The sequence below is a fragment of the Amblyomma maculatum genome, chromosome 5, assembly GCF_055883805.1.
Source record: "Amblyomma maculatum isolate TAMU_Amacu chromosome 5, ASM5588380v1, whole genome shotgun sequence".
NCBI lineage: Eukaryota > Metazoa > Arthropoda > Arachnida > Ixodida > Ixodidae > Amblyomma > Amblyomma maculatum.
The window spans coordinates 136,057,923-136,080,279 of NC_139348.1; the positions used below are offsets into that span (position 1 = coordinate 136,057,923).

Below are 22,357 nucleotides of genomic sequence, written 5' to 3' on the forward strand. Positions count from 1 at the left end.
GTCCACCGCTTACGACGCTAGTCATTTTATTATTATTTATAATAATACTGGTCAATCGAACCGTCGCAAGCTTACTTTCAGAAATCTGGAACTCTGAGTGAAACATCACGATTCCAAAGAGAGACAATACAGAAATGAACTCCAACAGGATTGCTTTCCATAGCAGACACCTCAAGCCAGTGAAACGAAGAAATGCATAGGTTAACTAAAGGGCTTGTAATCATTAGAATGTGAAGGAAACATGCATCAATGACTGATATATAGAGCAGAAACTAGAGGAGAGAAGCAAGAATGATTAAAATGTCTTGAAGTTTTAGTAACCATTCTCGGCGTAAAGCATTCCGGGCATAGTTCTAGTAACCATGCCCAATATGAAGTGTCACCACAGGTGAATGCAATTAAAAAATTAAACTAGAACTAAAAGTACCATGTCCGTGCTTTTCTCTCTCAACTCGTTCCTGGAAAGAAGTACATCTCGAATTTATGGTACTTATTTCCTAATTCGCAATTCCTTGAAACACTATGCACATAGGGCACGTGTATTATTTCTCTTTAGACACGATGGACAGAAAATATTGGTTTTAAAGTATGAAGCAAAAAACGAGCGCACAGGAGAGGTGTTATTCTCTTAACTTTTAAGAATTGTACCTGTTCTGGCAAACTGTGTTCTGTCCTGTGTCTTTACAAGCACTACACAAAAGCAAAAGTCAGGGGGCACTTTAGCTCAGTGAAGTGCTTCAAGGTCCTGGTGCACTGTTAGACATTGACTGCAAGACTGTTTGTGATTGACTAATGCTTTATTTGGCTGTATACTTTGACTGCGCATTACAACTACACACTTTGACTGGCACCACTTGTGCTAATGCCTAATTAGCTAATTAGTGTAATTGACTATCACTTCGCTCAATTGTAAGTACACCCTCGCTTGACAACGGCCACTTTTGAAAAACTAACAATTAGTTAGCCTAATTTGGCTGATTAGCTAACCTCAGTCCCACTTAGCAGGAACATCACTATACCATCCCTTTAATTGGTTGCATGGTTACTAGCCAAAGTACCATTGGCCCCATTTAAAATTCACGCACTGTGACGCCACGACCATTTCGAACAATTGAAAAGCGTGACATTTCTGTCGACAACTCGTGCTTACGACGATGAGGCATTAAAGGCTTCCGCCTTAATACGTAACTATGCACTCCGTCAGTAACCTCCGCATAGCCCTATTTTTCCTTTATAAAAACGTTATGCACTGAGTGCACCACACATACCCACACACACAGACACACACACAAAAAAAACAGGCAAAATTTTTCGTTGTCAGTCACAACATGGCGAGTTTATGTTCTTCTCTCAAGGTTACCTCGAGCTTATGAGCACTGTTGAAGCAGTCAAGCCCCATCAACCAAGTTGAGTAAAGCCATACACTTGCACAGTCAGCGCGGTGAAATCAGTTGACCGTATTTTCGAAACTTTGGCCAGTTGCATGTTTTCACAGAAATGATGTCCACTCACTTGTCTACAGGACGAGGGGGAACGGTGGGTTTCTGTGCTGTGACTTTGTCTCGCGACGATGTGGGTGAACTCCGGGGCACATCTGCAACACAGTGCTGTCGTTAGGTAGGACTGCTTGCTAAGCCAAGAGCCACAATCCGATACAATCTTTCTCAGCAGTACCACACTCAACACGTGCCGCCAAGCATAGTCATATAATTGTACACGTGCATCCAAAATTTCTCCCAAAACATTTTTCTATTTCTGTCTTTTGTAACAAAATGAACAGCCCTCGAAAAATATCGAACAATTTAGAAGCGCTCTATGCACCTTACTCTGCATAGAGTCCATCCTGGTATTCGCATTAAGAATATATCAAGCTTCAAGCCTTGGTGTCAGAGATGTACAAACTTTCAATACTGGATCAGATTATCTTAAATTTGATTTTATAAAGTGAATGATGTTTCCATGCTTTTTATTTTACAAAGAATACAAATACCCCAGGAAGAGCAAGTGTAGGTGCGACGCATAGGTTCCAGCTCACCTCTGACGGGCACTTCCTCTGGAGGACTCCGAACTTCTGCCGCCGTGGGTGGGCTGCAGCGGCGTGGCAGCTTCTCTGCTCCATCGTCAGCACTGGAAGCCGGGGACAGTCCTCCTGCCCCATTGGTTGACGAAGAGGGTGCCGCGTGCAGCGGTAAGGGTGGGGGCACGCTCTCCCCGGGTCTCTGCTTGATGGTGCCCACATTCTCACAGGCGAATGGGAGGGACTCCGACGAGACACTGGACCCGTTGGAGTCCTTCCGGCGGATCAGGGTGCCACTGGGCGAGAGCTCGCCATCCGACGAGGAGGCTGAGTTGGGGGTCGACATGGCCGGAGGGGGTGGCAGTGGCGCCTGCGGAGCCTCATCCGCGCACGCTGACGTCGCCGGAGGTGGCGGTGGAGGAAGCGGCGGTTCGTCACGCGTTGTCGCCATGGTGAACCTATGGGGGGCGCATACAGGAAGCAGACTGAGTGGTTGTAAAGGAGCCCCATTTCAGCAAACGGACCAAGTGACTGAGTGACCACTTCTTAGCTAGGCTGGCCAGTTAGTCAAATGGTTAATATGGTTATTATGTCCATTAACGAATGCACCAAAAAACGAATAGATTGGTTTATTGATTGATATTGAGTTTGACAGCGTTTTTCACCAAATCCCCGAGTTCAAACTAGCATCTTTTAACACACAACACTTGCTCCTGCATGCCCATAAAAAAAAAAAAAAAAAAAAAAAAAGAGAGAGAGAGAGAGAGAGAGAGAGAGAGAGAGAGAGAGAGAGAGAGAGAGAGAGAGAGAGAGAGAGAGAGAGAGAGAGAGATGAGAAAGATTTCAAGGCATCTAATTGGACTGATGCATAGGAAATGCAAGAGCATTTTTTTTTTCACTTCACAATCTGTTTGGATTCCGTTCCGATTCTGCCCTTACCGCAGTACCATTCGAAATCACTTTCATTCATTACTTCAGAGTAGTACATAATTCCTAGACATTATTATTTTCGCTTAGTCAGATATCTTCCCTACAGGTCCACCATAATGCTGCCACAACTGCCAGACAATTTTTTGTCGTCGTGGCATACTAATATATCGCATTAATAATAATTTTGGTGTGTGTCCTCCAAATTCCTATCCCGCTTTAAACTGAAAAATGCCCTCTGCATGACGGAAGAAGCAGAGTCAAGCAGATGCACCAACCTGGACGTGAGGCTCTGGACGCAGGTGGCAAATGCCGTCTCTGCCATGTTGGCCTCCTGCTGCCTCCGAATGGAATTGGTGCGCTTGGGTGGGGTGGGGGCGGGGCTCCGCTTGGCCCCGCCTCCTGTGTCTGACCAATCAGTGGACAGCTTGGGGTCGAGGTCCTTGGGGTCGTAATCGAGGTCGGGGCTGTCCAGCAGCGCCCTTGCTGCCACCTGCCGCAACAAATATCATTTGCATTTGTTAACACGCTGTTCCATGAGCATGTGTCATGACTCGAATTCATAGCTAACATTTCGATGCAAAGCACTTTCATACATTGCAAATAAGCCCATGAAAAATAATAATTCCTTATATTTTTTCAAAAATATTTTAATAATAATAATTGGTTCACAGGAGAGGTAAGGCGCAGTATCTGTCATACTTGTTCTGTGGACAGCCGACCCACGCCATAAGGGAAGGGAGGAAAGCGGGAATGAAAATGGTTAACTCTCAGCTTTGGTTAACGGAAGTTGCTTTACAAATATTTTGCAAAGCAACTTCTGTTAACCAAAGCTGAGAGTTACGTTGGATGCATCATGTAATCTCAGCCAAGTGCTGATGTCTATTAGTGGAACATCACACATCATTCCCACCTACAGAGTGAAAGTATAAATATGTTTCCCTAGGGTCATTTTGCATTGTGTTGCTTTCTATAACATGCTGTGCAATTTTCAGTGTTCATTCAATGTGGCACACACGATACAAGAAAGGGCCATCAAAAATTTGTTCCAAACTATTATGCTACACAGCTGCAAGCTTGGTAATACCAGCCTTACCTCCTTGTAAATACATAGTACAGGGCCCCTACAGCGTACAGTAGATCCCTACAGGTACGTTTTTCATGGGACCATAGGAAAAAGAAATCTGCAACAGCACGAGAATTTCGGGAGCCAAATGCAGCGTGTGAAAAAATGGCGCATTGTTGGGTATTCTCGCAAGCAGCGATATGCTCTGTGGTTTTGGTGATCACTTTGCATGTGCAGAGCATGGCCCTCCATCTGACATCCATTGCCGTCTGTTGAAGGGTGGCAGGGGCGAAGACAGAGCACGAACAGCTGGCAGAGTTGTGGCACCCGTGAGCTCTTGCGCTGTTTACAAGGCGGCCACTATTAAGCATACATAAAGAGTTGTGGCACCCATGAGCTTCTGCGCTGTTTACATGGCAGCCACTATTAAGCTTACACAAAACTGATCTGTCGGAATCTCAGAACTATGTCTTACACAAAGCTTGTCCATTGAAATCTCAAAAACCACGTCTTCTTTGTCTTTTAAACTGCGGGCAATGAGCAAATAGAAAATGAAAGACATGAAAGTCCTAAGGCCAACCCGCACACCATGTTCCGTACAGCACTACCCACAGGCCATCTGCCGCGACATGGTTTCATTTTCGCTGCTTCGGTCGTTGACCTGCGCTCTAGCCGCAGCAGCAGCTGCAACAAAATTCATGCCACATGGGCCTCTTCGAATTCATTGCAAGAAGGATTGCTGCAGGTACGGCACTGGCGGAGAGTTGCGAGCACTTAATGACTTGCCTTGGCCACCGGCCGCGGTTTCACGAGGCCCCGTGGCCGGTGCAGGGTGGCTGTTCCATCTGGCTCGTAGCCGTAGTCGTAGCCATGAGACACCTGTCGGACCACTTCAGAGTCCGTGTCGTAGCCATGCTGCCGCCAGCTGCTGACCATGTGGTACCAGTCCGAGTGCTGCGGCGCATGGTGCGGCTGGTACGGCGGGTTGTGGTGGTAGGCCTGGTACTGAGGCTGGTACGGTGCCGACGAGTGACTCTGGTACGCGGGACCACCATCCTCCAAGCTCTCGAGGGAGCGACCACGATTGGGCGAACGAACCTGCACAAATTATTCTGTGAACCATCTGGCCTTACATCAGCCTAGAGGTGTTTGGGTTTTCGCTTTTCAAGGGTATGTTTATTCACAATAACAGAAAGGAATGTGCAAATTCTGAAGTGCAGAGGCAAACTTTGAAGCACCAATGCAGTTTTTCCTGGCCCCCATCCCTGTACTAACCATAAGAGCACAACAAGAACAGTACCCTACAGAGTAGGGAAAAGAAGAACAGGCAGATGATGAACAGCATCGACCAACTGCTAATAAATATGATTCAGGAGTGTGCGAGAAAAATGCAGGATACAAGAACAGACAGGTGTAATAGCACTTCACCAGTTCATTACCTCTCTGGCACTTTGCTGTCATGCTTACGGGTGCCGATTTTTTCTCACTAGTACAGTGACCAGCCACTTTCCAACCACAGTGATGACCAGCAAAGCGAGTTGCACCAAAAGCCTGTTCTCTGCTCCAGGCGGAACGAGACTGGGATGTAAAACTGAGCAGTACACAAGAGCAAAGGAGACAACCGCAGCGTCATTGATGCTGCTGTCTCCTGCTCTGCCCCGTTTTGCATCTCAGCCATGTACCGACTGGCCTACACACTGCCAGTGTACAGAGGGATCCTCCCACCTGCATCGACACAAAGTCGTGCTGGTACAGGTCTGCTCCTACGCCCGGCTGGTGGAAGGGCCCACTGAAGTGCTGCTGTTGCAGTATGAGACTGTCCCCGCTGCCTGCGCGGTAGAAGTTGCCCGTCCGCGGAGGCGACTGCTGCCTGAACGTCCTCAGTTGAGGCGTGCTCGGGTCGCCGTCCGACCTCAACGGCGGCACCGCGTTGGCATGCGGGGGCGGTGCGACCTCGCAGGGCGGGTGGTTCACGCCTGCCTGGTACGGGTGGCCCAGCGGTACCGGAACGTGGGAGCCGGGCCGCGCTGCCAGCAGCTGGCCCATGTCGACGCTCGAGTGCCGTGCGTCCGTCCCGTAGTGCATCGCCTGCCGCGATCCGCTGTTGAGGTCGCGCACCTTCTTGATGGCGAGCATCAGCTTCTTCTGGTGCCCTGCAGATGCACAAGACGGACAATAGGGAGTCAAGTGTTAAGGCGACGCATACAAAAATGCGCGGCTGTCGCGTAGTGCACAGTAGCTACCAGTTAAGGCACTTTTTTCATCTAATCCCGCAGTGCTTCATCAAGGCGATGTGAGGTGCTTCTGTTTCCGGTAAAGATTTTCACATAAACAATGACAGAGCAAGGAGCCAACAGAATCCAAGACAAGGATAACAGGTCTCTACACATAACTAAAGCAGAAACCTTTGCCAAAGTCATGAACCAACCAGCCCACAGGAAAGTGTGGCTTTTGTTTCGGAGCAGTATTGTGAGAAAAAAAAGTTATCTAATTCAAGTCACTTGACTTTGCAGATACGTGTACATGCATACACACACATGCAAACTGTTGTGCTATGCAACCTTAGAACAAGCTCTGTATCAAATAACAAAAGCAAACAATTGCCTGAATAAAACAAAGTGTTGATTAAGAAGATTAAGAAACTTTAAATTAAATACCTTTTCGTCTACTTGCTCTGCTCTATGACGGTACACCGCAAAAGTAAAAAGAATATATATATATATATTTTGCTTTTACTGGCTGGTTCGCGCCATTATGCAAGATGAGCAGCGGAACGAGCTGGTCCGGATATTCACACATGACTGGAGCAGAGAAAACTGACCTCCAAAGGAAAACCTATGGCGTCTGTCCTTAAAAATGTACTCCGTCTTCTGAACCCCATTTTTACGCTGCGGAGATCCTGAAAATTCACAACACTGAACAGAAAGCAAGCAAGTTCGTCTTGACCCTCAACAATGGTGAAGGTCCTTTGCTTAGAGCATTAAAAAGAAAACCCTACGAGGAAGGGATAAAGGCACAAGCTTCGCCTCGCATCTCAGCATTTGCTGCTACACTCTTCCACTCCACTTTCACGCTGTGCATTTGCCATTTCCACGCACAATAACCATTTCTAACTGTCACTGCTGCGGAACTTGGCCCAGCATTTTATGTGGTAACATTGCATCGGGCTCCATTTTGCCGCCTTTTCTTTCTTTTCCTTTAGGCATAACATTTATATGTTACACTTTTGCACTTTTTGTTACGACACATTTTTCTTTACATCAGACTGTGCTTGGATGGAGCACTCTATTACTGCTGTATTATAACTTTTTTTCATTAGGCACCTTTGGCACATTTCAACTTGATATCATATGGATGAGTTTCTACTGCAGTACTTCCTCTCTTAGATTACTTTGCTCCAAAGGTATTTCTTTAGAAACTTGGCCTCCCACTACTCAATGCCCTGCATGAAGTCTGTGAGGTACTATATAGTATAAATAAAAGCATGACACGTTGGATGCACCTGCTCAGTTCTGCACTCGCCTACGGTAACAAGGCTACTCAGATAACATACACCCATATCTCTTGCACAAAAGCAGCTAATATGTGTGACACTCCATTAAAGAGGACAAACGACAGGTAAGAAGCAAACGGAATGAACTAGAAAGGTGCGACCAGTTACACACCTAGTTTCTGGATGCCAATGTCCTCGAGGTCCTCCCAGGTGAGATCGGCTACCCTGTCAACGGTGGCATAGCCCTGCTGGCACAGCGAACCGTAGTACTGCTCAAGCCTCAGGAGTTTCAGCCAGGTCAGAAGATTGTCCTGCGCACGCCATTCAAGCAACGATGCAGTGGACATGCGACAACACACACAATCCATGTACCACGGGCACGGACGGCTCTGGATGACATCAGAAAATATAGTACCATGTATGATAGCCATCTGAAGCTTCACCCAATCTTCACTTCACATCACTCAATTGAAGGTGAAACAGAATCCTTCTTAAACGTACAACACTGCCAGCGCGTGTATGCCAGTACAGAAAAATTAGGACATCTGAGGAGTGACATGAACGGTATACCCTGTACTGATGTTTTCTTTGGGCTCTTCAAATATCCCTTCATTTCAGGATCAGCCAGGAGTCTAGAGAAGCTGAGTACTTAACTTTTAGGCTTCTGAAGCTTAGCTGACTCTGCAGGCCCAAAGTTTTCTTTTTGCATTGCCTCAATGAATCAGTCATCACTCTCATTTCTAAACACCTGCCTAATTGCTGGTCTATGCATCTCATAATATCTTGTTGTAAAATTACTCAATTATGCACTTTTATGTGCACTTAATATAATGGCCTGCTTTGATCTCCCCCTTCTTTATTTTATTTGCCACACTGCTCCCCTTCTGCTTTCTTTCCTATGCAGAGCAGCAAGTCAGCGAATTTTAATTGCCGGATAAATTGTCTGTTTTTCATTAGAAGGTCTCTTTCCCTCTCTTTTTTTCTAAACATCACCACAACATCAGCCATCACTGTCAAACCAGTACAATCCAAAGCAGGACAATAGGCTCTCTAACCTTACGAATCGGCTTGATCTCCTGTGCCGACCGAGGTCACCTTATAACCAGCCCACCATCCCCTTAATCTCATCTATTCACGGGACTCCCGTGTGGGGTGGGTAGGCCCTACGCTACCTGGCGTTACCTGTCCATTGCTGCGCTTCTCCTTACTGAGAATCTATTCTATATTACCTCCAGAGTCTGTTAGTTGCTTTTCCTCCTCATTATTTTGCACCAATTTTCTCTTTGTGACTTTAACTAGCACATATTTTAGTAGCTGGAACATCACTGAAGGTATCTCTCTATACTGAGAGAACATGTCAGTGGGATCGTAGCAAAGAGTGCATTACCAGTTACACACGGCACACCAGGAAAAAAGTGCTGTAATGAGCGGTGTAGTCAAACAGCAAAGTTGCAATGGAACATGTGGAAGGAAGGAGGCACATACCGGTTTGTAGTCTGGAATCCCATCCGAAATATTGAGATTGCTGATCTCTGACTTGAGCTTCCGCCGGTGTGCTGGCTTTGTAATGCCAATGGCTGTCAGGTCCTGCATTTGAAAACAGAGCGGGGGGGAAAAAAAAATAAAGGTGAGAGCACCCACACTCAGTACCCTAATTTGGGGACCAGTTCTCACAAAGAGTACTCCTGGAAAGTTTCCCTCGTACAAGAATGTTGGTAAGGCATTTAGCATAAATTGGCAGCAATTGCTGGGAAGAAAAACTATTATATATAACAGCCCTTAATGGCTTAAGAAAATGAAAATACGCAAGTACAAACAAAAATGTTCTACACATCGAATGGGGTCAGTGTCAATGGACAGAGCATGAAGAAATGCAGCAACATGTTAGCAGCACACCAGTGATGACAGTGGACATTTAAGTAAATACAATACAGGAGCACGAACTACAGGTACAGCGTCGAGTTTGTTGCCTCTGCATTTTTTTCCCACTTCAGCTTTCCTTCTTTAAATTGATTATTTACAGAAAGTGAAGGACCTTAGTCTAGTTCAATAGCATAACCATAGCGGGAACACATTGCATGAAAAGAGGTACGCGCATGAGATGACATCAAACCACCGGTCAGTAATTGCCACAATCCCTAAAAATTTGTGGGTATCCTTCATGGCAATACTTGATACCCGCACAGAAACAGGCTAACTTTGAAAGCAGCCCTTTCCATAAAATTCAAGCCCCGGATGAACGACCCGCAGCCAGCTGAAAGGAGACCAAAATTTCCGTACCTCAGGGGTCATCCTTGATATGGTGGGCATGTCGTAGCCTGCCTGCAGGAAGAGGTGCGTGTATTCCTCGAAGTGAAGGTTCTTCAGCCACGTCGTGAGCACCTCAGTGTCCTGCAATGCAAACAATGACGCCAATTGAAGCTGTGCTGCTGTGGTGACAAATCCCACACAGTTTCGTAAGTAACAGCAAAAACACTAATGGCCTGTGACGATATACGAGCACCAATGGTGATGGAATAGCCACTGGCCGAACAGTATCACTCCCTTGTGCTTAGATATGTACAGCCTCGTCCACTTTTAGCTACAACACGGCCATTGTTTTCAAAGCGTCATTGCTTCCAGCCCGGCCAAGCAATAAAGCCGAACGGCAGGCCATGCTAAGCACCACCTCCGTCTCCCTTCCTGCTAGTATCGCTTCGCTTCGAAAAGCGCCTGCGTTGGATGCAATGTTGATTTGAAAGTAGTGACCGTGCTATAGCTAGAAGTGAATGACCCTGTAATTGTATTCTGCTAAAATAAACTAAAAATCAGTGCAAGCAGAACAACCCAATCACAGAAAAAAAAATGCTCGAGTTAATAATGATGTCTTATTTGTCACTATAGCCATGAAATTAGGAGACGCCTGCTTCTGGGAAAGAGAGCAATGGTTAGCCTTGACTGCCTAGTAAAGAGCAGAGACATTAGTCTGCCAACCAAGATCCGTATAACCCGTGCTATGGTCTTTCCAGTTGTGATGTATGGATGCGAGAGTTGGACTGTGAAAAAGGCTGACCGCCGAAGAATTGACGCGTTTGAATTGTGGTGCTGGCGAAGACTCTTAAGAGTTCCTTGGTCTGCCAGAAGATCAAATCAGTCAATATTGTCGACCATAAACCCTGACTGCTCATTGGAGGGTCAAATTCTAAAGTTAAAGCTCAGCTACTTTGGTCATCTGATGAGAAGAGAGGAGTCGCTGGAGAAAGATTTGATGTTGGGAAAGGTTGAGGGTCGCCGGAGAAGGGGTAGGCAGCGAACGCGATGGTTAGATGGCATTCTCGAGGCATTGCAGATGAAGCTATGTGATGTTAAGAAGATAGTGAGAGACCGGAAAGCGTGGCGTGACATGGTCCATAGGGTCACGAAGAGTCGGACACGACTGAACGCCTGAACTGAACTGATTTGTCACTATACGTAACTGATGGGGGGGCAGCAGGGAAAAAGTTGTCCATAGGCAGTTTGATTTGCCGACAGCGCCCCCTGGTTTGTCAACTTTTGAAACTCGGGACAGCACCACATCAAAAACTATACACGCACAATTGGCAGAGTAAGTAATATGCAACAAACAGTGCTTTGATCATGGTTCGGCAAAAATGCATGACAAGACTGTGCAAGAGCATAAATTCCCAAGGAAGAGCAGGATTAAAAATTACGCACTTACACAATCGATGGAGATTCCAGTAAGACCAATAAAATAATTCAATGCCATCTTACTCACAGGCATCCAGAAGAGATAATAATACATAATATAAATGCTGTAGGCTGGATTAATATGACTGGTAGTAACAACCTAACTCTCTGCATATAGTTGGGTTACATGCTTTAAAAATCTCTTGAAATTTTGCTAGAGTTTGTAAACTATTACAGTTTTGCTTTATTTCTGATTTGAACTTTACGCTAAGTCTGAATTTATTAAGCTATAACTATTCTGGCATTGTGAAAATGTTGCATTGCTATTTTATTTCAAAGAGCTCAGAGGTCAATTCCCCCTGAAGCACATATTTTTTTTTATACTTCAAAGTTTTTCAACCATTTTTATTTTTAAAAATCAATATGCATAAACTTGACTGCAGCCATAGCCTGTTTGGCTAGTGAAGAGTCCACAAACAAGATAATCACAGAAGAAATGGCAAATATTTCAACAGTACACACAAAATGACGTGAAAACACCACAGTTATGATCATCCCCAGATATGCGTAAAAGGTACACAAATAATGCAAGTGCATAAATAAAAGCAAATTACAAATGCAGAGATCCCCCCCCCTTAACTGCTCCACTGCCCCTCCAATTTTCCAAAGGCAGTCTGTAGGGATTATTGTGGCTCTAAGTCGTCAAACTCGGCAAGCAATCATCAACGGTAACAAGGCTCACTGTCATGTATGCTGGCATATCAACCTCAGCCTGCCGAAAGGAGACTTGCAGTCATATTCTCTACAAGTAACTGCTCGGGCATGATAACCTGCTCTGTGCACTGTATTTCCTGCCCATTGCACTTCCTTCACAATGGACACTGGAAACACGCATTTGTTTTCCTCACCCACCCAGCTATCATCCCGTTTCTTAACACAGCGGAGCTGCCCCTACGTTCTCCATCAGTGACCGTGCATATCCCTGTTAGTCGCATTTCGAGCCCATTCGTTAGCGATTTTTCGTGGTAGGAGAAACCTTTATGTTCCGTTCTCCAGGCCAGATGCAGGGAAGAGAGCTCTTGGGCCATTCAGGCTTGGTTGAATAGAGGGAAGGGAGGTGGAGTGTCACTGTAACGTCGACTGCATGAAGAGCTTGAGCGCACCTCTGCACCCTCCTATCTCAATATGTTGGGGAGACAAGTCTTCAAAGCGCGTCTCGTTCCTTCTGCCTCGACATCGAGCACGTATTCCCCCGCGGCGTTTTCATCTCTTGCTCATTGACGAAGACGCACGACACTCGTGCACGCGCCGGGGCTTCTATTTCGGGACGAGGCAGTCGGCGGGAAAATAAGTCGGGCTGTGCGGGACGCATCCCAGCGGCGCAAATCCCCCGAAGACGCGTCGCGCAGCGCGTACATATATTTGATCTGGAGGGAAAAAAAGAAACAAAAAAGCCGACGAGGCCAAAGGCGCCGGGAAGTCGGCAGGCCGTGACTCATCGAGGTTCCCTCGGCCGCCTAGAAAAGGGAAAAGCGGCGGCGACACTTTCGGAGCGCGCTCTTTCCCGAAGCGGCAGCGGCGAGCGAGCAGAGACGCGAGAGCCCCCTTTTTTCCCGCCTTTTTCCCTCACTCGAAAGGAAGGCGGCTCGGCAAAGACCGCGCCGCAGGCGACTCAAAATGCAGCAGCGGTGAAGCCAGTGCAGGACGGGAAAGAAAGGGGAGTGGAACATCCAAGCGTTTAAGTACAATCCTGGAACAAGAAACTATCCGAGGAGGAAGCGTGGGATCGGTGGAAGAAGGCGAAATGTAACTCTTGCCGGAAAAAGGTGCGCTGCGAAGACGCACGCACACACAAAAAACAAGCGCGCGAGGAAACAACGCAATTGCTGCTGCCGGGACGAAATGGGGAAAGAAAGGCGGCGGGCCAAAGGGGATTGGGGCTCCCGAGCACGTCGCTTCGCCGCCTCGAGTGCTGGGCTGCACCGTCGGCTGCGTGCTCTCCCGATCGTGTTCGAGCACTTTTTCCTCCCCCGCGGAGACACGGCGGCAACCTCGGGGGAGGAAAGGGAGCTGCTTGGGGAGCTGGGGAAGCGCCAATATGTGTTCGCCAGGTGTTTCGGCGCGCTACTCACAGCCGGAGCGCAGCACCACCGTCGGCATGGAGCGGCGGTGCAGCGACGAAGCTGCAGCTTTAACAGTCGCCGCTGGGTACGGGAAGCATTCTCACATTGCGGGATGCTGACTTTCATTATTACCACATGGTGCCTCAACGTAAGGCTGGTGATCGCGTGACCTAATGTAAACTGAAAACTACAGTACAGTACAGTACAATTACATTGCAAAAAAAAAAAATAGCGGGAGTGCTGCTCCAGATTAAGAAGTGCGAAATAAGTGTTTGGCATGGATATACATTTCTTAGCATTGAAAGAGTGATACAGAGTATACCAAAATGTTAAATAATAATTACAACAAAAACAGCTGGAATTATTGGAGCATACTGCATATCGTGAAAGTAGGAGAGAAGCGCGCCAGGGACGCATCGATCAGAGACGTATCCATCCATCATCCAAAGTGTCAAGCAATAAGGTATGAGATGATGTATAAACATTCGTCCCCGTGAACATCTGAATTCGCTGTCGGATACCCGATATTCTCACCTGAAAGTGCTTGTGGGAAAGGGGAAAAAAAGAAAAACAAAAGTTGCCGACCCTTGGTTTCAAAATTGTTTCGCCACCGGTCCAAAACGACCAGAGAAATAACTGAGGCCTATTACATCAGCAAGAAGCCGTCACAGTGTGTCAGCCAGTAGTGCTGGTTGATAGAGAGCTTTCTTTTCTGGGTAAGTTTTGATGATAGCTTTGACTTGGTGTAGACGGGCCGTTTGGGGGGCATGTGTGTTCAGTTTATGCTTGATAGGGCTTTCCACGTAGTTCTCTCTTGAGTTTGCCAGCCCAAGGGTTCCATTCTTTGTAACGTCATGTGATTTTTGTGTATAAGAATCCGCTTTCTTCTTAATAAAAAGTTAGCTGAGAGTCGGTGCTAGTCTGTTGTGCTTCTCTTCTTTGTGCTTCGTGTCTTCACGCTATTTACCAATCAAGCCTGCTTTGGGATTCACTGCAGAGAAAACTGGACTGGCAAATCTGGGCAGGGCACAGTACGGATATACGGGCTCGGCCCGCCGCAGACGCACGAGCAGTGAACGTGCAGTCTTTGCCAAAAGTTTAGAGTCCAGGAGGTTTACTTCTAAGCCACAGCGTGCGGCTCGTAACGAATCCCCAGAGTTCCAACTTATAGTGGCAACAAGACTTTTCCTTTTAACCTCTCCAATGGGAAGGACTTCCTCGAATGCTAAAGAGGCGTCGTTACAAGGCTTAAAAGCCAGCCCTTTGGGCTCTAAAATTTCGACAAAGACTGTGTATACGTACGCTCTAAGCAGGCCGCCCCGACGCAAAGCCATTTGCCGCTTCATAATTCTAGCCCATTTAGACGAACGTCGCCGCGCAAAAATGCCGCGAATAAAACGGAGCGAGTCCGTATTATAGCGCGCTGAAGGAGGCTCCGCGGGACGATCTCCGCTACGCACTACCGCATGCATGCACGCACACCACAACCGGAGCGCGCGTGCTTATCCGACGCTCGGCGCACGTACGGCACGGCCGGGAAAACTCCGCCGCCGCAAGCGTCGTCCTCCCCACGGCGGCGTTTGTTTCGCCCGAGAAGGAAGCAAGACTTATTGATATTTATGCCCAGCGACCGAAGTCGCCGTCGTCGACGACGGCGACGACGAGATGCGGCTAGCTGCGGCCACGAAAAGACGACGCGCAAGAGGAGAGCCGGCCGGACGACAAACGATGCGAAGCTGCTGCGTCTTCCGCCGTGGTGCAGCGCGGAAGACCGAGACACTACTTCACGGGAAGGGACATGAAGCCGCAGTCCTACGTATCTTTAACCGCAAATATGAGTCCACCCGACCAACATCCACGGTTCCACATGTGTAAAAAAAAAAAAAGTTTCAGTTATAAGTGGACGTTCCACTTATTGGTTCCACATATGTGTCAAAAAGTTTGTTATAAGTGGAACTTCCACTTATGTAAGTTTGGTTTGGTTTGAGGGGTTTAACGTCCCAAAGCGACTCAGGCTATGAGAGACGCCGTAGTGGAGGATTCCGGAAATTTCGATCACCTGGGGTTCTTTAACGTGCACTGACATCGCACAGCACACGGGCACCTTGCTTTTCGCCTCCATCGAAAAGCGGCCGCCGAGGCCGGGATTCGATTCCGCACCCTTGGAAACAGTAGTCGAGCGCCGTAACCACTGCGCCTCCCCGGCGGGGCTCTTATGTAAGTGGACGTTCCATTTATTGGTTCCAGATGTGTCAAAAAGATTGTTATAAGTGGAACTTCCACTTATCCACTTCCAACAGGAACTTTTTTACGCGTATGTGGAACCAGATTAAAGAGTGCGTTTTATCTCTGTTTTTGTTAATCGCGAACTGACGCTCACGAACCCGTAAATTCGAAGGTGATTCGCACCCGTGTCCCACTGTATAAGAGATGCGAAGGACGAAATCTGCGTTGAAAGCGAATGTTACGCAGCTGCTCCCCATACCCCTTCCCCACACGCACACACACGAACCAAAATGCGTGTGGAAGGCCTCAGACGATCGCTCTTCGCGAAGACCTCTCCGTAGGCGGACGCTGACCCCAACTCCCCACACAAGCACCGCGCGATGCACCGAACAGCGCCACCGCGGACGCACACATCGAGCACGGGACAAACGAGGTCGGAAACGACACTTGGCAACTCGTGCTGCGGCAGCGGGCGCCGGTGGAACAGCGAACGCTGAACAGGGGGGAAGGAAAGGGGGCATTTCTCCGCACGACACTCGGGGCGGATCGTGTGCCGTGGTGCGGTGCCTGACAAGGACCCCCCTTTCGATCCCGGCCGCATTGTGAGCAATGCGCGGAGTGTAGGTTTCGGAGCCTACTTGATTTTTTCGCCGATCACATTTATATCCAGACATGGCAGTAATTGAATTACAGCAATGAAATTACTGTAATTTAATTACTTTTCTCGGTAATTTCTACTGTAATGAATTACTTTTTCAGTTTGGTAATTTAGTAATGTAGTGAATTACTTTTTGGTAGTAATTTCGCAGCAAAGTAATTATTTCGTCTCGAAATTACTTTGACTAAAGTGCGCCATCACTCCTTCAATAGACAACAAAGTAGAGTGCGCGAAAGCAGGAACGACGTGCTGCAATCCGAAGCCAGCGTTACGGATTGGCAAAAGGAGACAGAATTGAGCTGAACTAGAATACTCTGGAGAACAAGTTGTTTTGTTTAATAGCTTTACTTAGCTTTTGCATTTATGGAAACTAGAAAGTAATTTCAAAGTCGTTGAATTACTCAGTAGAAGTAATTGTAATGTAATTTTATTACTTTGGGGGGGGGGCAGTAATGAGTAATGCAATTTAATTACTTTTCTGCGATCTTCAGCAAAGTAATTAGTAATGTAATTTAATTCCTTTTCAAAAGTAATTTGCCATGTATGGTGCCTGACAAGGGCCTCCCTTTCGATCCCGGCCGCATTGTGAGCAATGCGCAGAGTGTAGGTTTCGGAGCCTACCCGAATTTTTCGCCGATCACATTTATATCCAGACATGGCAGTAATTGAATTACTGTAATTTAATTAATTTTCTCGGTAATTTCTAATATAATGAATTACTTTTTCAGTTTGGTAATTTAGTAATGTAGTGAATTACTTTTTGGTAGTAACTTCGCAGCAAAGTAATTATTTCGTCTCGAAATTACTTTGACTAAAGTGCGCCATCACTCCTCCAATAGACAACAAAGTAGAGTGCGCGAAAGCAGGAACGACGTGCTGCAATCCGAAGCCAGCGTAACGGATTGGCAAAAGGAGACAGAATTGAGCAGAACTAGAATACTCTGGAGAACAAGTTGTTTTGTTTAATAGCTTTACTTAGTTTTTGCATTTATGGAAACTAGAAGGTAATTTCAAAGTAATTGAATTATTCAGTAGAAGTAAATTTTATTACTTTTGGGGGAGCAGTAATGAGTAATGCAATTTAATTACTTTTCTGCGATCTTCAGCAAAGTAATTAGTAATGTAATTTAATTCCTTTTCAAAAATAATTTTGCCATATATGGTGCCTGACAAGGGCCTCCCTTTCGATCCCGGTCGCATTCTGAGTAGTGGGCGGAGTGTAGGTTTCGGAGCCTAGCCGATTTTTTTTCGTCGATCACATTTCTATCGTTTATTTTGTTACACTCGCAGAAAGGAGTGCTTTCCTGGGTACACAAGCACAGGCAGCGGCTGTGACATGTCCCTAATTGTGAAGCAGCATAGCGCGACCAGAACGGGAAGGGACAAAGGGAGCGGAGCACAAACATGGAGCCTTGTTTGCGCGCGTCCTCTCCTCAGAGTCCCGCGCAGTCTTCGAACAACACCGGCTCGGGGAAAAAAAAAAAAAAACATTAAGAATAAAGCGATGCCAACCAGATTGTACCTACATGTCAGGTCCGGAGCTCGCGACTGGGAATAGTATTGTTTGCGTATTTTGCGGCGACATATTAACTCAGTCAACTTGTCTGGCTGCGGTGAAAAGGACCGTCAGCGAACGCGAGGCGACGGCTTCCGCGAGTGTCTGCTCTCACGAGCTCGCAAAGCAAACCACGCAGTTATGGAAGCCGTGCGTCTGCAAGGAGTACTCTTTTAAATAGACAAAGTTCTGCGTCATACCACGCTTACGGTGTCTTCCCACATCTCAATACACATGCCCTCTATAGGGCGGCGCGCGAGCCTGCCGCGTCGGAGCCACGCGTGCTGTGGCGGTGCGCGAAAAACAGGAGCTGTACCCGTTTTTCTCATAACCTCTAGTAACAGACCTTTCGCGATGGTTTACCGCGTGATCGCATCGGGGCACCAGGCTCAATCAAACTAGGACCCGTTTGCGTCATTTTAGCCTTCGAGTCGCCTGATTGGTGGAAACGGCCGAACCGGACGTCAGCTTGGTTGCCACGACTTCCAGTTCCGGCGTTTCCACCAAAAAGATGGGACCGAAAACTGAGAAGACGACACTGAGAAGACGACGAGCGCTACCGTCTGCCGCTATTGCGCGAGCGCAGTACGCATGCGCAGATCACCCCGAGGGCGACAGATGGCGCCACATTCCTGTCAAATTGCGCGTGTTGTGCTGACGGCGCGCGGGAGCGGTAGACAGCCGCGGTAAGCGGGACCGGTAAACTAAAAACGCCCAAGACACCATTAGGAAATCAAAGAAGCCCCTACGCTGCGCGTCACTTCGGATGACCTCGTTCACTGTGTTCACTATTTAAATTTTGGAACACTACCACCAAACACATTCCCCTCCTTTAAGCTTGCCGCCTCCGGAATGTAGGCAGTATAAGCACCGCGGTCTCGAGCTTAGGGGCCATATCCACGCGGAGGCATCCTACGCTTCGCGCTCACCTCGTTACCACTACAACGCGATGCAAGCCGCGCTGTAATGTTGCGCGTTGTAGCGCGCACTGATTTATTCACGTCCTCTGAAAAGAGCGGCTATCGCGCGGACATCGTGCACGCACAATAGACGCAGCAAGACAGGGCCTCGTGTACGAGGAGTAAGCTCGGCTAACTCGTGGGCGTATGCTGAGCACAGGTGCCGGTGACGCGAAGAACGGTCAAAACCAGAGACACACAGGTTACAGGGACACCGGGCACAGGTAAAGTTTACGGCGTTTTAGGTCTGGGGGAAAATGTTAGCTGTGGTTTAGCTCTGGTTAAACATGGATGGAAGCGGAAGCTTCTTTTGCCTGGCTACGCCTGTGGCTGAGCTTGTGATTAAACTAAGCAGAGGTTTAATTTGTGGTTTCGTCGTTATGCGAATGAATACGCTGCGATGGTTCCGTGTAGTAGACATATAAAGCCACGCTTTAACTAAGCCGTATGAACGTTCCTCGTGTCCTATACCCTGGTAACGTGAATTCAAATGTTATGGCAGGTTGGTTCTAATGTCACCCTCCCACATGAAAAGAGAGGCCCGAGTTGGCGCTCTTTGAGGCACGCACCGACACTGACGCTGAAGGCTCGAGCTGGCTGGCTTAGTGAAGCTTTCGCTTCAAAAGTTCACGATCATGTCTCCGTGGGCCATGTTTGTGGAATGAAGGCTAATCCCTTGTATCCTATACGGCACGGTGTGTGTGTGTGTGTGTGTGTGTGTGTGTGTGTGTGTGTGTGTGTGTGTGTGTGTGTGTGTGTGTGTGTGTGTGTGTGTGTGTGTGTGTGTGTGTGTGTGTGTGTGTGTGTGTGTGTGTGTGTGTGTGTGTGTGTGCGCGCGCGTGTGTGTGTGTGTGTGTGTGTGTGTGTGTGTGTGTGTGTGTGTGTGTGTGTGTGTGTGTGTGTGTGTGTGTGTGTGTGTGTGTGTGTGTGTGTGTAGCCGATGTAGCTCAGTTGGAAGAGCACCGGACGCGATATTCGGAGGTCGTGGGTTCGGTTCCCACCATCGGCACGTTGTTTTTTCTTCTACTTTGCGTTTAATTATCTTTCCCCTGAACAGATTACGTTACTAATTTATGTGAGTATCGAAGTAAAAATTTAAAAAAAAAGACTAAGTACAATCCCCAATGCTTTCATTGGCCTCGCCGACTGTTGGCTTCCTTCCTTCGTGTATTATAACGAGCACCCCCATTTCCCCTTCATTTATCTGTATAAGAAAAAGTAGAACGACAGCGCTTCTTAAGCTGGCCAAAAGGGAATTCCTCGACAACGTGGCGAGGACGGTTATCTCCCCAGAGTTGCAAATAGTTTTCACACACGAAATGCTGCAGCCGCTGGTACGCGGGGCTTAACGTCCCCTGGCGAAGCATGGGCTACGAAGGACGCCGCATCGTTAGATTACCCGATGCTTTTAATGTGCCTCGCATAATAACAGCACGCGCACTAGTTTCCCCATCCGTGGAACTACGCCGCACTGCGGCTGAGATTCGATCTCGCGACCTTGGGATCATCAGCCCAACGCCAAAGCCGTCCAGCCACAGCGGTGACCGGGTCTAAGCCGATGGTTGAGCACGCCTGCAGTACGTTCGGAGAATGGCAGCTTTTCCATATCAACTTTTTTATCTTTCTTTTACGTGACTTGTGCACGGCTCGCGCGAAGGCGAACGACCTGGCAGTGAAAAACGGCTCTCTCTCTCTCTCTTCTCCTCCTCCATATCGTGCCTCAGAGAAAGGCGAAAAGTTTGGAGCATCCCGCAGTTCAGCCGGACGGAAAACAAGGGCCGCAGACACGCTCCTGCCCAAAGCAATCGAAAGCCCGCCAAAATGAGCGATGACTCCCAGCTTCCGCTGTTTCCGCTGCTGGACTTTGGGAAACTGCATTCTGCTGTTCCTTCCTTCGTGGCTGCTGTATGCGAGTCCGTGCGCTGCCAAGCTCGCACCCAAACACGCTTCTTGGCGTGGATGCGCTCGGAACGGCTTTGTTCGCTAATTATTCGCCCGTTAGAGAGGAGCACTGCTGGCCGCCTTCACCGTATGGACGCGCACAGAAAAAGGGGAAAAGCAACCCTGCCTCTCGCGGAAGTCCGAAATGCATCAGCGATTCGAGCAGACAGCTAGCTCCCCCACTTTACCCTCAGCTCCAGGGTTGTGCGGACTTTTGTTTCTTTGCGGGACATCATTCCTTAGCAGTTCGTACATAAAAAGCGCAAAGGTGTAAGGACGCGTTGCAGAGCATCACATCGCAACCACAGCTATATCGCCTTGGGCTCACCAGCACAATTGGGGGATAATAGGGAGGGGGGTATCTCAGGCGTTTAGAGACAGTACCTGTCCACTGCACTGTTAGTAGAGCTGTTAATTTGCCTAAAACACGATGTATCTAAATTGCTTAACGCGCGTCAGTCCTCGAATAAATAAATTACTGGTCTGAAAGCCGACCTGATTAATTTAAACTTCTTGCGGCTATACCTTGGAAACAACCGGGAGAAAGGTCTCAGACAAATTCGCGGCCTTTATAGCTGTGTCTGTCTTCGGTCCTCTCGAGGCTGTCGAAAAGAGCCGTGCCATCAGCGCGGGGTCTTCGTGCATCACGCCGAGAAAGGCCGCAGCACATTTGTAAGTTTTGGAGCGAAAGCTGTACTACGTCAGGCACGATCCAGAGTTCCGCCTGGCCTCTCACGTTTGACCTTCAAACCCGGCCAAGGTCACATCAAGTGCATATACTAATAGATTATGTGCCACATGACCGTGCAGAGAATGACACATGGCCATGTTAACGTATTTGACCTCTAGTTGTGGCATTCCGACCTTTAGTCATGGCACTTTAACCTTCCCAGATAAGCTCAGGTTCGAATCCCTCGCCCTCTTCACAGTTGTGACGTCAGCCGTTGTCGAGCCACTGATGCGGCGAGTGGGAAGACGGCACGCACAACATATACTCTTCCGTCAGGGCTCTTCCCCCTTCATACTTAAGGGACCTTCATGTGACGTAAGATTTGTGCTCTATCAAAATTGTGACGCAAACAGTTCTTCGCGTAGCGTAGTGGGTGATGTCATATAACGCCCGATCCAAAAGCCCCCACTGCCTTAAGTCACATGTCATAGTTATAATTAGGGCATACAATTGAAGGCACATAAGTCTGTTCGAATCCCTGTCGCTAACCAGATAGCAGATACATAAATTTCGCTGCTTAATTGGCATGTATCTGCTATCTGGTTAGCGACAGAGATTCGAACAGACTTATGTGCCTTCAATTGTATGCCCTAATTAAAACTATGACATGCGACAGTGGGGGCTTTCGGATCGGGCGTTGCTGCGCGAGCCAGCTTACGCCTTCCTGCACTTAGGCGATCCTAAGTGTTTTAACTTTTTTCTTCTTATGCCAGGAGCCGCCCACCAGCTTTCTCTGACCGGGAAGCAAAAAAAGGAAAAATTCCGGCAGCTGAGCAGCGCCCGAGGATGGCGCTTGCGCATCATCCCACTCACAGACGGGCTTACCCAACGCTGCAGTCGTGCTCCAAGCGCTTCAGACTCCAGCACAGCTTTCAGGAGATGTGGCCAAAGCGCGCGCGTGGGAGCGGCGAGGAAAGGTCGCCGGTTCCCCCCAAACCCGCGTTTCGGTTAGGGTAAACCACGGGGCTCTTCTCCACTAACGAGCGGCTGCGGAGG

General features: G+C 48.0%; 1 protein-coding gene across 1 annotated transcript in view; it reads right to left on the reverse strand.

Moving 5' to 3' along the window:
* The window catches only part of LOC146189672 (caskin-1-like), a 316,774-nt gene that overhangs the window by 5,923 nt on the left and 288,494 nt on the right, over window positions 1-22,357 (reverse strand). The window contains exons 16-23 of the mRNA XM_084604441.1: window positions 9,784-9,894; window positions 8,989-9,090; window positions 7,676-7,814; window positions 5,736-6,163; window positions 4,797-5,108; window positions 3,223-3,437; window positions 2,036-2,475; window positions 1,513-1,594 (exon numbers count right to left, since the gene is read on the reverse strand). Coding sequence (XP_084460567.1) covers window positions 1,513-1,594; window positions 2,036-2,475; window positions 3,223-3,437; window positions 4,797-5,108; window positions 5,736-6,163; window positions 7,676-7,814; window positions 8,989-9,090; window positions 9,784-9,894 — 1,829 coding nt within the window. The remainder of the gene's footprint in view (window positions 1-1,512; window positions 1,595-2,035; window positions 2,476-3,222; window positions 3,438-4,796; window positions 5,109-5,735; window positions 6,164-7,675; window positions 7,815-8,988; window positions 9,091-9,783; window positions 9,895-22,357) is intronic.